This window comes from Mesitornis unicolor, unplaced genomic scaffold (assembly GCF_000695765.1).
Source record: "Mesitornis unicolor isolate BGI_N332 unplaced genomic scaffold, ASM69576v1 scaffold1890, whole genome shotgun sequence".
Taxonomy (NCBI): Eukaryota; Metazoa; Chordata; class Aves; order Mesitornithiformes; family Mesitornithidae; genus Mesitornis; species Mesitornis unicolor.
Window position 1 is genome coordinate 44,407 of NW_010160191.1, and position 15,857 is coordinate 60,263.

General features: G+C 39.1%; 1 protein-coding gene across 1 annotated transcript in view; it reads left to right on the forward strand.

Annotated features, from left to right (window-relative positions):
- Positions 1-15,857, forward strand: part of LOC104544362 (kalirin-like) — a gene marked incomplete at both ends in the record, with an annotated part of 87,599 nt that overhangs the window by 24,184 nt on the left and 47,558 nt on the right. Inside the window, 1 exon segment of the mRNA XM_010189221.1 lies at positions 15,753-15,857. This exon segment is cut by the window's right edge and continues 1 nt beyond it. Within this exon segment, the coding sequence (XP_010187523.1) occupies positions 15,753-15,857 (105 nt within the window).

Genomic DNA, 15,857 nt, shown 5'->3' on the forward strand with positions numbered 1-15,857 from the left:
TCAAATAGGCAATATGTTCTTTTTCTGTAAGACCTCTTTTTCCTCCATTTTCAAGACAGAACTGAACTCTTACAACACTGATTAATCACATCCAGTTCTGTGGTTATGTCCCCTTATTTCTCCATTCTTCTGTTTCTACAGTATTTGTAATTTAGTTCAGAAACTGCATCTGGAGAAGCAAACATTTTTGGGATCACAGATTAGTTTAGATTTTGCTTCCCACTGGAATTTGTGGGAAGGAGCTGCAATTCCATTCCAAAATCTAATTAAAAAGCAGGTACATAGGACAGTAACAGACTATCTTACCCATAGGAAGAATGTCTGGAAGCTCTGCTTTGTTAATGAACTGTTAGGCTACGAATCATATACACAAGCAATATGAGCAGTTTTTTAGGAGTTCATTCTACTCCTTTCACGAGGCAGAACTCAACTGTTATATCATTCCACACTTACCAGGCTTACTAGAAATATCAATTTCTTCTTAATTTCCAGAACAGCCACCCCAATGATTTTGCAGTGTCAGATGGTATATAGGAAGTGGCAGGAAAATTGGATCAATCAAAAAAGTTTCCTGGGATTTTCGTTTAGGAATGAATTCTGTAGGACACTTCATCTCTGTGGTTTTATGGACTGTTAAATTGCATCTGTGGTGTATTAGCATCAGCAGCGCTTTTCTAATGACTTGTTGGGCACTACTAATAATATGAATAAGGCACATATTTTTATTAGGTAAAATCAACTCACTACCTTTGAGAAAGGCCACTTGAGGACCCACCTGCTCTAACTTTGACACTACGTTTAGAAATACTTGCCTTAGTGAATAAGATGGTAAGAGTCCTCATGTTAAAATATGTATTTTTTTACTTTCTCAGTGGCACTTGAAAAATTAAAGCAGACATGTTTGAATAAGGCACAGAAAATGGAGCAATATAAATCAAATAAATGTATTGGATACAGTTCTAGTGCAAAGTTGTCTTGGTCTCCATTTCTGGGCTTTTAAAACTGATGACAAGTCAGTATTTTCAGAAGCTGAAGTCCATCTTGCTAATATTGTGCTCACTTTGCCCACTTAGAGGTAATTATAATTATTATAATTGTTTTTACAAAGGAAAACACATTTTTGCCTTTTTTGTGGGATGACACAAAGGAACTTTAACTGTGTTCATGCTGCCTTGAAAAGATGCCAAAAATCAAATTTGTAATTAGAGATTCTGTTAAAAGTCTAATTCCTGCACCTGTGAACATTTTTTGGCACATAGGTTTCTAAGTCCTTGCTTTTCTTCTCATGTTTCTCGTTTTCTTGGCCAAGAATTAAGTTCCTTTTCAAAGGAAACTGTCAAAGATCTTCTCGAGTGTATTTTGTTCTCAGTCTAAGTCAAATATAAAAAGGCAGTTCCCTCTGCTTTTGTTGTTGAGTGAAATATTCTAAAGCGTAATATCAAACTCTGTTTTATTTAACACCTGATTACTCATGGCAAGGCTCTTTAAGATTCTCCAGGATGAAAGATGATATAACAGGTCATGACAGTATTCTTATAATACAGATTTGTTCTTCCAATGCTTATAGTAATGTATGGGACAATTCATGTTTTGCATCACATAAATTCAAATATTGGTCAAGTTCTAACAAAGCTGATGATAAACTATTAGAACCATTAGTTCTTCCTATCTTTGACAGATGCCTCCTGTGAAAATCATAGGATTCATCTATTGGCTCTTCCAGGCTCCAGGTGACTTCAACAGAGTTTGAATGTACTGGAAATACAGATCTGCTCTGCAAACAGAATCAAGCAAGAAACGTATCTCAAAATTAAAGATGATAGAGGGTCTGTCTGTGCATCCATTCACCAAGCCTAGGACTTTTCCACAACTCTTACATCTTGTGGGACAACGAGGATATTAATTATGTAAATTGCTTGGGGCATAAGAAGGAAATCATCAAGGTGGAAATGTGCAGTCACCATATCTGCTCTTAGTCATAAATGAAAAGAGGATATCAATACTTTTTAGGCCAACACATTAATTTACCATAATTAACATGGAAATTGATGCAAGAGGTCAACTAAAGCAGTAAAAGGCCTGCCTGGCCTGCAGGCTTCTAGTTCCCATGTCCTTTCCTAATTCTTGTTTAAGTACTGTGATCCTCCTCCAGCAAAGCAGTCAAGTGCATGCGTAAGTCCATCTGTATCCAGCAAGTGTAAATATGTGCTTCATGCACCATGTTAATTGCTTAATCAAGCTCCCTATATTGTGGGGCACAGCCATACAAACAGGAACCAGATGGAAGATATTTTTATCTGATAGTCCATAGGATTAAAGAAGCGTGGCCATTGAACATTGCTGTTCTTTAAAAACCCAGTATCAGGATATGACTGCATCTGCAGCGTCCCCACAGTGTGATAATTCAGGCAGCAACTACTGTCATAAGTTCAGACTCAGCCTTACCACTTTATTTTCTGATACCAACAACCTGTGTAAACTATCTTGATAAACACATATTGTTAATGATTTTAGGGGAGCTTATATCAAAGAGGGTTGAAATAGTTTTTAAAGTTTAGAATTAGTAACTACAGAAAATGCAGGAATATTCAGTTCTTTTTAGAGTCGTTAGTTTTGTGGGTGATTTTAGCATTGGAGTACTCTGAATTGATATAGCGTCACTCTCATAAGAGACCACTACAGTATTCTTATTATTTTCAAGTGCTAAGAAACAGTCTGAGTCTATTTGAGCTGTTTTGTGTGCTGTTTGTAAAGCATGTCATAGCAACAGAGATTTTAATCTGTTTTCCTTAGTTTTATATCATAAAGCACTTAAAATCATGTATTATGCTAGTGCTCCTGTGGGTTCTATATAAAATCCAGAATAATTGTGGTTTTGCAATCTTTTCCACTACAGGTTTCTAGTACTAGCTTTCTGACTGTGGTGTGATCAATGCTTTTACTCCACACATTAAAAAATGAGCAAAATCCCTGATTGTAATTGAAGGTGTATATATTTGGTCAGGTACTCGCCTAGTCCTAATTGACAGCCTGAATTGCACAGCATGGTCATCAAAATGAGTGAGAGCTTATGTGAATACAGTCTTAATGGTTGACCTTGATGATCTTAAAGGTCTTTTCCAATCATACAGTTCTATGAGTCTATGAATAATTCAGGGCATTGACAAATGTTTTATCTGCAGGTTTGGTGGCAAAATTTATAGCAATGAAATAGTTAAGAATGCTGGTATTTAGGCAGTCAGAACGGGCTTTTTAGTTAACATTAGTTAACACCCCAAGAAGATGGAGGGTGCAAGTTCACTGTTCTCTGAGTCCCATTGTTTCTTTCCACTGGCTGCAGACTCAGCAAGACAAATGTGCCTTAGTTTATATTGTCAAGGCTATCTTTGCAAGCAGATGGGCTGGGAATCTAATTAAAAAAACCAAAAGCTTTGATTCTGGCAAAAAAATAGCAAAATCTGTGGGACGACCCTAAATCCTCTGAATTAAATGGATGTTCTATGTCAATGCAGTTCTATTGTCCCACTTTATAAATAAAATATGAAGTGCTCTACTTTCATGTAGACCCATAAATGTGCACATTTATGAGTTTAATAAAGCATGTGTATTCAGTACAATTAGATAAGCATATGTATAGAGCAATAAATGCTCCCTATATAAAATCAGCATACATGTAACAGAGAATATAGCCCAGCATGGATAAATAAGCACATGCTTAGATTATTAAGTGATATCTCTTAAGCTTTTTTGAATTAACCATGATGCGGCCATGACTATTTGCAATTTATAATTCTCCTGCAGTTATGTATCCTGCCTGTGTCTGAAAATGTGGTAAATAGAATACATTTAGTATATACATTATAATGTATGATTATATATATGGGCATATATATATATACATAATATACACAATGTGTATATATATTATATATACGGTGTATAATATAATCCATGAAGGAATGCATTAGCCTCAGTAAAGTACAGTAACACCCATTTGACAGATGAAAAAATCAGAAGGTAGAGTTGAGCTATAACACAGAAACACAAGAAGGAGGTGAGCAACTCAACTAGGATCGCCTGACTCTCAGTGTCATCCCCTGGGCTGCAGTGCTCCAGCCAGATGTAAAAAATAAATAAATTGTGAAGCTATAATTAAAAGCAAAATACTTACAGTTATTTGTGTGATCTCAGTGTCAGGGAGTTATACTTAGTAGGCTTTTCTTGTACTGGGTGATATGTCCAGTGCATCAGCCTGAGGTTTGCAGAGTGACTGTGAAATGTTTCCCATAGTTTCTCACCAGGTGTTGCCTGGGGTGGGTGACTCAGGTGGTTCAACTTGAACAGAAACCCACCACATGAGGCCCATTTCTACACAGATTGTTAAATTGCATTAGTTTAACTCACAGGTAGGAAATCCATTAGTCTGGTGGAGTAGATGTGGCCTGTGACATATCCTTGATGTGTCTCTGCCAGATCAAATGAGTCACTCAGTATTAGGCCAAATATCCTTTGGTGCACTGCTCCATGAATCTGCTCTGTGATTTTTATTCCCGTGGGCTGTCTGATGTCTATGGTAAATTGTAAGAGTTTTCTGACTAGAAGATTTCTATCGGTCCTATCCTGGCATACCTTAATTTTTCAATATAATTTTCAGGTCTGACAGCAGGAAAAGTGCCACCTGGGGTATGCAGTTCCTGAGATGAATAGGATGATGCATGTTCATGTGTGACACTTGTAGATGGACTTGCCTGTGAAGTTTTATTGTGCTTTTGATAGAGAAGCAATATAGCTAATAGAGGAAAGGGAGCAGGCAGTTGAAACCAGGCAATTACTTTTCAGAGCATTTATCTGAACCTGCCTTAGTTGATGGAACAGTTGCTCTGGGTTAAGGACAATTAGTGGTGACTGATGGGCAGAGGTATTGATGGAGAACTGAAATGATTAGTGGTCATGGTGGAAATTCAGGATAACAAGGGAAGCAATCTTAAAACTGTGTTGGCATGGCACCAGTATGTGAGTTCCCATCAAGGTAGGAAAGTGCCGTAGCATGATAGACTGTAAAACTGAGAGGACCACACACAGGCATCTACGGAGCTCAATTTCCTACAAAGGTGAGTGCATCTGAGGCTAGAGAAATGCCTCAAGTGCTCTTGAAATGACAGGCGCAGAGTGTCAGCTCAGAGACTCAGTTGAGGTCTGCACAGTTATTACCAAATTTTGGTTCCATTATTTGAGTATTGGATTTATCTTTGCTCTCCAGAAGCTTTTTGGATCCAGCTTTCTCACTCTGTGGGTCAACAGTATCTTTTGTGTCTTCTATTCCCTTTGAAATACCAAGTTATCAACTTGTCTGTGTGCAGTTAGCATCAGTGATATTGAACTATCACACTTTTATGTCTCCATACAAATAATAAGGGATACCTTATTGTGTAAAGGAATAGACAAAAATTGATTTTACAAGTGTGTCTTATCGCAGAGGTTGATTCTGTAGCTTCAGAGCAAGCCCTCTTGGATGTAATACCGTAGGCAGTTTCCACCCAGTCTAGTATGGTAAGAAGTATCTATCTGGTAAGTGAACTATTTTGTGTAAATCATTGTGCCTACATGACCTGCTTTGTTTGTATATGGGTGGAGCTCAATAAACCAGAAAGTGCCACCGATTTATTGATCCCCATGGTTAGTCCCCATTGTCCCACCTGGGGAAAATGGGAACATGAGCTTTTAAATAGTGCACTTCTAAAGAGAGCTCAAACTCTCACGTAGTGTCTTAGTAAAACACACTCACTGCAGGGACTGCAGAGCATTTCTGGAATGTAGAACTCAACCTTTCCTCCTAACAGATGCACTTGAATCCAGTGTGTGCCCGTAAATAAATGAGCATGTGGACTCCAGCCAAAATCTTGTAAGCCTCAAAGAATGGTCATACTGCTTTTGCTTAAGAGATAAAAAGTACAAGGCAACTTTTGTGTTGAACTCTGCACTGCAAATGGGCAGAAGCTAAGTTACTAATTTGTGGAAGAATCTGCTAGTTTGAAGTGCAGATTTCTAAATGAGAAAAATTTCAAAAGCTTTAGAAATTTCTCACCAATAACACTCCTAAAATATTATGTTGATAGAAATACTTTGTTTTGATAAAAGTAACAATTTTTGTTATTTTCTTTTTATGATGCCGGATTAAAAAAAAGGAATAAAATGAAAATAAGACATTTCATCTGAAAAGGCTTAAACAGAATATTTTGTTATAAAACTCTTTTTTCATTTTTTTAATTCAGTACACACTTTCATGAGAACCTACACTCATCATGAAACATGTTATTTTGAATTAATGTGGAAGTTTGCATCTTCTTTCCTTAGTTCTGTATTTTAATTACAGCTCCTATGTACCTGGATGTACATTGCTCTCCTGTACTGCCAGAAACAGCGTACAGTCTGGATCGATGGGCCAAGGCCAATTGTATGAGCTTCAACAAGGCCAAGTGCCAGGTCCTGCACTTGGGTCACAACAACCCCATGCAGCGCTACAGGCTTGGGGACGAGTGGCTGGAGCTGCCAGGCAGAAAAGGACCTGGGGGTGTTGGTCGACAGCCGGCTGAACATGAGCCAGCAGTGTGCCCAGGTGGCCAAGGCAGCCACAGCATCCTGGCCTGCATCAGAAATAGTGTGGCCAGCAGGAGTAGGGAAGCAATCGTGTCCCTGTACTCGGCACTGGTGAGGCCGCACCTTGAACACTGTGTTCAGACCCTCACTACGGGAAGGAAACTGGGGCACTGGAGGGTGTCCAGAGAAGACCAACAAAGCTGGTGAAGAGCACAAGCCTTATGAGGAGTGGCTGAGGGAACTGGGTTGTTTAGTCTGGAGAAAAGGAGGCTTGGGGGAGACCTTACAGTTCTCTTCAACTACCTCAGAGAAGTTTGTAGTGAGGTGGGTGTCAGTCTCTCGTGTAATAAGCGCTAGAACAAGAAGAAATGGTTTCAAGTTGTGCCAAGGGAGGCTTAGATTGGGTATTAGGAAAAAATGTTTCACTGAAAGGGTTGTCAATCATTGGAAGAGGCTGTGCAGGGAAGTGGTAGAGTCACCATACTGGAAGTATGTAAAAGATGCGCAGGCTCTTCTCGGTGACAAACAATGATAGGACAAGGGGTAACGGACACAAGCTGGAACACAGGAGGTTCCACTGAAATTTGAGAAGAAACTTCTTCTCAGTGAGGGTGACAGAGCACTGGAACAGGCTGCCCAGAGAGGTTGTGGAGTCTCCTTCTCTGGAGACATTCAAAACCCGCCTGGACGCCTTCCTGTGCAACCTCATCTGGGTGTTCCTACTCTGGCAGGGGGATTGGACTGGATGAGCTTTTGAGGTCCCTTCCAATCCCTAACGTTCTGTGATTCTGTGATGTGGCACTTACGGACATGATTTAGTGGTGGACTTGGCAGTGTTAGGTTAACAGTTGACTCAATGATCATAAAGGTCTTTTCCTACCTAAATGATTCTGTGATGAGAACTGATGAGTGCTTACTGCAAGAAATGCCAGTACTACTTAGAAAAAGTGATTTTAGAATCTTTGAAGAAAATTTTTGTCTGTCCTCATCTGTGAGCCCAGTTGAGCCCTGGATCAAGTGTGCTGGTCCCAGAGTGGTTGTACCTGCTTAACTCAGGATTGAATTTGGCACGATGTCTGTCTCTGGACATATATTGGATTTCACCAGGTGTTGCTGTCTGTTGTCTAAACCTACATTAGTCATTCTTTGCATGAACTGTACATGTTCGCAGGTTTATTTATTCTATAAAAGGTTTTTCCACTATGGGTAACTGCCTCCCACAATGCATTTCAATGAAATGTATGTATTTGCAATCTGGACACTTTCCATTCTGGAGTGACTGTGTTTTACTGTGATAACTGGAATTCCTGAAGCTGTTCACCATGCTCTGCTCACTTGCGTTTTAAGTCACTGATGCCCTGAACTGATAAATCAGGATCTCAGGTCTAAGAGCCCCAAGCAGTCATTGCCCAGATGAAGTATCCCTTTCCTTATGTGAAAAATCTGGCAATGTTGACTGTAGCCTAAACTGTATAGCAACTGTGAAATGGACTTCATGGTCTTCTGGCTTGAACTATCAAAAATGCTTAAAGTGCGGGCAAAAAAAACCCCAAACAGATTTACTCTTGCTAAGCACAACCATATATATTTATTTCTTATCTTGAATCCAATGGATTTGAATCTCCAAACATATTCTCAGTAGCCTCTGCTCATACAAACCTTTTCAAGAATGATGTGTTTATGTTTCAACACAACTCTAATATTTATTTTTTCCAGGAAATATCAATAACATATAATTTTCATTTAGTAAAGCATTTTTGTTTTGTTTCTGCTAAGCCATCTCAAATACAAGACTTTAAATGCTCAAGAGATAGTTGAATGGTACTTACTGTTCAAATATTTCTTTGTTGTGGTAACAAATCTCTAAATGTAGCCCTGCTTCAACAAAAACAAAGCCCTGATTAATTTCATATTTATCTCAGCAGCTGTTTCAAGAAAGACCTGCCAGATATTGATCCAAATATAGCAGACATGCAGAAACAAGAGGGGAAGAGGGTAAATGGGTTTATATGAAGGCATCACTTACCAGCAGAAATGTAATAGGAATGTGAAAAATTATAATATTCATCCTCCAGATTTGGCTTTAACAGCTGCAATCATGCATTCTTGGACACAGCTGTGTTTTACATCTTTGCTATTTGAATGAAGACAGGAAGCTTCTCAAATAGTGTTTATTTGCTCAATTAAATAAGAGGACGAATGCCTGCAGAGCTCTGGGTCCCAGTTCTGATCTGGGGTAGAATGATGCAGATCAGGATTTTTACCGGTGTAATGACCTAGATCAGGATTTTTACCTGGGAGAAGACAGCACAACGCAACCCTGCTGAATCCTGACAGATACCGTCTGGGACCTGCACCTCTCATAACAACTCTCAGGAGCTCACAGGATCATGGTTACAAGTTGGGAAAAGGTTTTCTTACACCTAGCTGGTGTCTGAGTTCTTCCTAGCTTACATCATTTTAGGACAGAAATGCTTTGACTTTGGAGCCATTTTTCTCAGAGTAAAAAGTCAAACTCCAAAATAAGTTACATGCTTGAATATAGCAGGAGCACCCGTTCTGGCACCACTTAGCTTCTGCCGAAATATTTGGACTTTTTTCTGTCTTTCTGTTCCCTCCTGTTGACATGGGGCCAGAGGCAGGGGCTGAATGTGGACATTGTGCAGCCCACCCATCTGCATTCTTGTGCCATTTGCAATCACACCTCATGTCCCTTAAGAGCAATGGCTGGAAACCAGAGACAGATTTGTCTCTGACCAGACCTCACTGGCTCCAAGTCTTTTTATAACATGTCACTGAAATTTCTCTAGATCACTGCTTTATGTCGAGCTCCAGCCAGTGCGAAACTGGCTTGGTTTTCTTTCTTTCTCTTTTTAAAGAAGAAAAGTGAGAATGAGTAATTCCTTTTCAGTGCTGAAAGAGAAGAAACAAATTTAGGTCACAGTAAGGAAGAAAGGATTAATTGGAAATGGAGGCTGGATGACTGTTTCTCCTCTAATTACAAAAAAGCATTGTGAAACCAAGATAGAAAATGTAGGAAGGAAAATTTAGGATAAAGTCTGTCTACTTACAGTCGTTTATGTAGATGAAGTTCTCTGGTGGGAGCTTTCTGTGAATTGTTATTCCTGAGTAATGGTGCTCTTGGATGTGCATCACAAACTTCCTTTGCTGGTCACTGAGGCGCCAGCACGTAAGGAAGATGTCACAGGTGTCCTGGGATCTTGGAGAAGACAAACTGCCTCATCACACCCAACGGTCACAGTCACGAGGGGATGTGGGTGACAGCTCAGACTGATGGTGTGAAAATTCAGGAATGTACCTGGTAACTGGAATAATGAGCAAGGTACACGCTGAGAAATATTAAATGGAGTGAAATATTTTAATAACGCTGATTCAAGAGTGTTTGACAAACAAGTCTCTTAGAAAGGACTTTATCTGGTTCTCTAAATGTATTGGAAAGTAGATTATGAATATAGATGACTATTTCTATTGACAATATGATCTTCAGGCTCAACATGGTAATGTAGAATCAAAGCTGGAAAGTCAGTAAGTAATGCTGATTATAAACCTCCCCATCTAGCTCACTTTCAAGCTGAGTAAACAACGAACAAACAATATGAATAAAAAATTCCAATAGTTAAAAAATATTAACACTAAGTTACGAAGGGATCCTTGGCACATTTTGATATGGAAACCAGGTACAGGAGTTAGTTTGGTCTCAGTATGAAATGAAGCCTTCGGGACAATAGTCTGTGCTTAGAGGCTCTCACATACCCATCTCTCCTCTTCCCCTCCCTTTTCTATCCTCAGCTTGTGAATCAATGGGCTGACTACTGCGACATTTGTCAAAGGAACGGTGATCTCAAAAATAATTAAGTTCCTGCAGATTTTGCTCTTACAAATTGATGCTTGTAAAGCTACTTGTTATGCTGAGAGTGTCTTTTGACAAGGTTACGCTGACCCTCCATAAAGGAGATCTTCCTCTTGCTGTTAACAAATCGTAGTTTGAATGAGATGCCATACACGTCAGATCTGTGCTCTTAGTGGTCCAACAGGCATGGTAAATGTGCTGCTTTGTCATTAACTCATGACTGCAAAATGAGAATGGAGATTTTATGTTATTTCAGCTAATCAAGTGCTGAAGCTTCTAAATGCCAGAAGCTTTGGCCAAACTGTAAGAATGAAAAATACACATAATCAATGATAGGTATTTGAAAGATTAATCCGAAAGCATGAAGTCCTTAAGCTCATTTGGTACCCAGCAAGCCAGCTCTTGCCAAAGAAAATACAATTTAGACTGTGCCTGAATTAAAGAGGAAATTTGAGAAAATAACCTTATGAAAGTACCCTAGAAACTAAAATAGAGGCATTTATTTTGACAAAATTATCACATCTGCTTCTGAGTTTCAGCTTTATGCTTTAAAAAAAAATCCAGATTGTAAGTATTGTTTTCACAAATATTCTAAGGTATTTTTATTAGAGTTAAAAGCTGGTCTTTGTCTTTGTTTAAAAGCAGTGTAGCAACTGAAATGATATATCAACTATCAAATATGTTGTGCTCACCGTTGCAAATCTAGTCCAGATGAGCACAGCCCAAAAGGCTGATGGATTGTCCAAATACCTTGATCTGAGTGTTTTCTCCAGTTTCTGGTCAATTATCAATACCAGGAAAAATTAAGCACAACAATCAACATTAATTGCCATCCTAAAATGATTACTTGTGCATAGTAGATATGTGGATAGATGAAGCCTCTTGGGAGCCAGGGATAAGGCATGTCTTGCTCAGACAGTGTGGAGGGAGTTTGATTGCTACCGATGCTTTTCCCGATCAATCGCTAAACTGGGAAGGGTTTGAGTTGTTGCTTTTAAACAATAAATTTAATAAGCATGGCTAGACTATACAAAAGGAACCTAAGGTCATGTCCTCAATACATATGGAGGTAGCTGAAGAAAAATGACTTACTGTCAAAGATGACAAATCTTCACAGGTTGCTAGAGTTTATGGGTGCTTCATTATGCCTACACAAGGCAAACTTTTAAATGATCCTATCGATAGCTGTGAATATTTTGCTATTACAACCTTAATTTTGGCCTTTTAAAAGTTTTTTTTAACTAACTGTCGAGGAGTTGTCCCCACGTTTATCTAAGTCTTTTGTACTTTCACATACGTGTTCAGTTGTGTTTTTGCAAACAGTTATCACTCATTATTTTTATTTCTTTGTATCTGCATCTATAGTTTCCTGAGGAGCAATTTCTTTTTATTCCTTCTAGACAGCTGAAGACTAGTTTTGAGTACCTGGAGATTTCCACCAAGGCAGGCTCCTTAGACAGACACAGCATGGCAGATGGTCCCTGCCCTGAAGAGCCTACAGTCTAAATAATTTTCTTATTTCTCTCTTCTTTCTCTGAGGTATTAGTGTCTGAACAGTATCTGGCTGCCTGCTTGTATCGTACAAGTGCTCTCAGAGGCACCCCTCTCCACAGCATGCTCAGCAACTGAAAGTAGAAATAATGAGCAGCTTTCTGGCTTGCAACAGTTTAAACGCTGTTAAATAATAGTTTTTCACAAGCAGGTTTAGAAATCAGGTGCTAACTTTGTGCAAAGAGTCAGAAAAGGTCCTGTGGAATTATCACTGTGCCAGGGAGATCAAATTCTGTAGAAAAGACTACAGACCCACAGGTCTTGTTACAGGTTAATACCATTCATCTCATTAAAGAAAAAATTGCAAGTAGAGCCATTTCTGCAAGATTGTGAGTAAGGTTCTTGAAACAGAGTAAGATTTGCTCAAAATGAAAAATACCATCCATATGTGCGTTATCTGCACTGTATTTGAAAAGGCATACCTATCTTTTCACTTATTTTATTTCACACAAGAACTTACATGCCTATGTGACCGATCAAGCAGGGAAATCCTCTTTGTAATTAAGAGTGTGGTATTGATTTTTGCATTATTAGTGAAATAGTTGTTGATGTGTTTCAACATAAGAAATCTAGAAATTTTCTCCATTCTTTCCTCCTTCTCCATCCCTGCATCCCATCAGTTTCATAAGTGAAAATGTAATAAACTCGTTGACAATTTGGTCTAGTTACAAGGAGTGTAGATAGTTCAGGTAGTGAATGACTGCTGATTGCCTTTTACAGTGTAAGAATCAGGAAGCATCCTGACCGCTACCAATGGGCTAACATGCCAGCCTCTCCCACAGGGTCAGTGCCCATTCTTGTCTGTCCACTAGAAAAAGCTGGGAATTGTTACCCTTTCTTCTTCCACTGAAAACATACTGTGAAGTCTCCAAAAACCTGAAAGTAGGGATTTAGGGTGTCGTGGGGTGTTTTTTCACACACACATGCTTAGGCATGGTGCCCTGATGGGAATGGATGGCAGGACTATTTGCTTCTCCCCTCACTGCTTCTCTGTCCAGGGAGGCTGTAAACCTTCAGTAAGCACAGGACCCAGCCCATAGTAACATCTCATGAGTCCCTACCTGGAATATCTGTTTTACTGCAGGTTGAACTTCCAGTCACGGTGGTATGTAATCACAAGTGTCAAGATGATATCACACTGCCTATGCTCTGAAGTTGGGGTCAGGGTCTAATTTTGGGGCTGTTTGGGTCTGAGCTTTTAGTTCAGGCTCATAAACAGAAGACTTCAGGACATTCCTTTTCTGCTTACTGCAACAGGTTTTTTCTGTTGTTCATCAGTAAGTATTAAATTATTGGTTTAGATCAGCTGCGGTAAGTCGTCAGGTTGGCAGCAGCCATAGGGAACTGGAATGAAGTTAATATTGGTTATGTCTTGCTGTGGTTGCAGTGTGGGATTTAATTATTTATATAAGAAAAGATAGATTGCACTTACCTGTCACTATGTCCACTGTTGCAGCTCCTGTGTGCCTGTATGGCTCCTGGATCTCTTTGTCAAGTGTTTAAAGAAAAATCAATCCTTGGAAAAGTGAGTTCAGTATAACAGGGATCAGTGACTTGGCAGAAGTTACTGAAGACCCCATAAAGCTCTGCAAGAAGAAAAAACGAAACACAAAACCCCTTCTATTCATCCCTTTCTGATCTGATTCTTTGTCTCAGCCCTCGTTCCAAAGGGCAAGAGGCAGTAGCACCACCAACAAAGCTTCTTTTACAGCCTTTTTTGGCATTAGTTATGGAAGGATCAGATGTCTGACCTTTCAGCAGTAGGTAAAAGGAGAATAAAAAAGATCTATATTCCTGACAGTGTTTTGAAGTGCCTGGTCTCCTTAGTTTTCCTTTGCACTGACTGTTGTATGCAATGTGCTCTGGATGTGCCAATTATGTTAAGACAGAGCACCAAGCTTGTTGGCTTTGACTGCTCCTCCCTGACACTAAGTTGAGACTGCTCAAGTTAGCAAACTCTCTTAACTTGGCAAAATCCCCTTTGCCGTGAGGTGGTCTGTCTGTGCATGTCTTTCTAGATAGAAAATCAACCATGACTTTTATTTTTAAGTTACATATGTTAATCCAGTGTGCCTGCTTGTTCCAGCCCAGAAACCTAGTTGTAAGCTTTACAGAGTTATTTTTCAGTGAGAGATGTAGGAGCTGGATTTTATTAGCAGAAAGAGTGCTTTAAGGATTTGAAGAAGTGGAATATAGTGAAAATCATCCTGTGTGTTTGTGCACTGAGAGTATTTGTATAGAGGCTAAACAGAGTCTTACAATTTCTGCATTAGAAGCATGCTTAATAGTATCTGTCCTCAGCATATTTTGGATTCATTCCAGTGATATCAACACTTGCTAGTTTAAATTGTCTTCCATAAGCCTTTATGTCTACAATATTGATCCTATTTATGTTGATGGCCAGTTTGCAGAAAGGTCAAGAGAGCTGTATTCATGTATTAAAGAGGATTTCTTGTTCTGTACCTCACTGTTGTATTCATTATACAAAAAATGTTCATGTTCTACCACATTTCTTTCTCAACTGTTCTTTCTGTTTTCATCTTCCTTTCTTCTTTCTACACTTCTTTTCTTCCAGTAATGTCTCCTTCTGTGGAGAAGGCTGAGAACTCCATTCCACCTTAAAAAAAAAGTGTAGTAGATCAGCAGGTAGACTGTTATGGCACTTTTAGTGCATCATCAATGTATTTTACTGATTTGCCATGTCAATATTATTACTGGGGATGGGGAATTTCATGTTTTGTGCAAGGACTTGAGGCCCACAGCAGACACCGTAGTTTTCAAGAGTTCAATTTCATGGATGGCAGGCATATTATCTGGTCAGACAGAGGAGCAGACACTTCCCAAATCACAACAAATATTGGATGCTATAGATGGAAGAGGACACCTTTGAGCCATACCCCTTTTTCTGAGGAACATTATTACATCCCTGGAAAATCTATGGCAAAAGTTGTTCAGATTTGACTTGAATCCACATGTCCTTTTATTCTTCCTCCTCTGTTCTCCTGAGGAAAAAGGAAATATGTGTTTGCAAGCTAATGCTCTGGTGCTTTTGGGCACCATGCATTGCCAATGACCAGGCCTGATGAATGACTTCAGCTTTTGAGAATGGAGGAGCAGAGGCTGGCAGAAAAGTGTGACTGCCAATTGAGAAAGATCTTGCAGCATTTGGAAGATCAATCAGGAGGGAAAATTTTAAGAGTGCTGTGTCACAGGGACCTTCCTGTCAGGGAGTAATTGCCAGACACTTTTCTGGAAATGGCACTTTTTAAAAAGCCCTTAAAAGGGCCTCTAAAAATGAAGGCACCCAAATTTACGAGTGGTTAGCAATGTTAAGGCGCAGGACTCTGCTTGTTGGCTTTGGCTGTGGATTGAATTCAGTATGCTGAAAGCAGAATCTGTTGTATGTACACATAAATGGCTTCTACACAGATATATTTGATTCTGTTTTTTGATTTTGTGAAAGTATGTATGTTTTCAGTGGAAATTTGAATTACATGTATTTGGGAAATTAGAGATTAAACTAATATATATACTTGAATTTCATGGAAATTTGATTATGGTAAAATTCATATAGCCTTTCATACAGCCTTTATGCTATACTATATTTTGCCTTTTATTTTGAAGTATATCATTCCTCATTTTGCTCTGAAGCTCTGAATACTGGCAGCAAAAGTTAAGTCTCAGTGTGACTGTCCATAATATTAATTATCTTGACATGCTTTTATTCCTACAGTGAAGATGTTTGTAAACGAGGATTCACTGTTATTATCGATATGAGGGGATCCAAATGGGATTTGATCAAGCCTCTCCTAAAGACCCTTCAAGAAGCCTTTCCTGC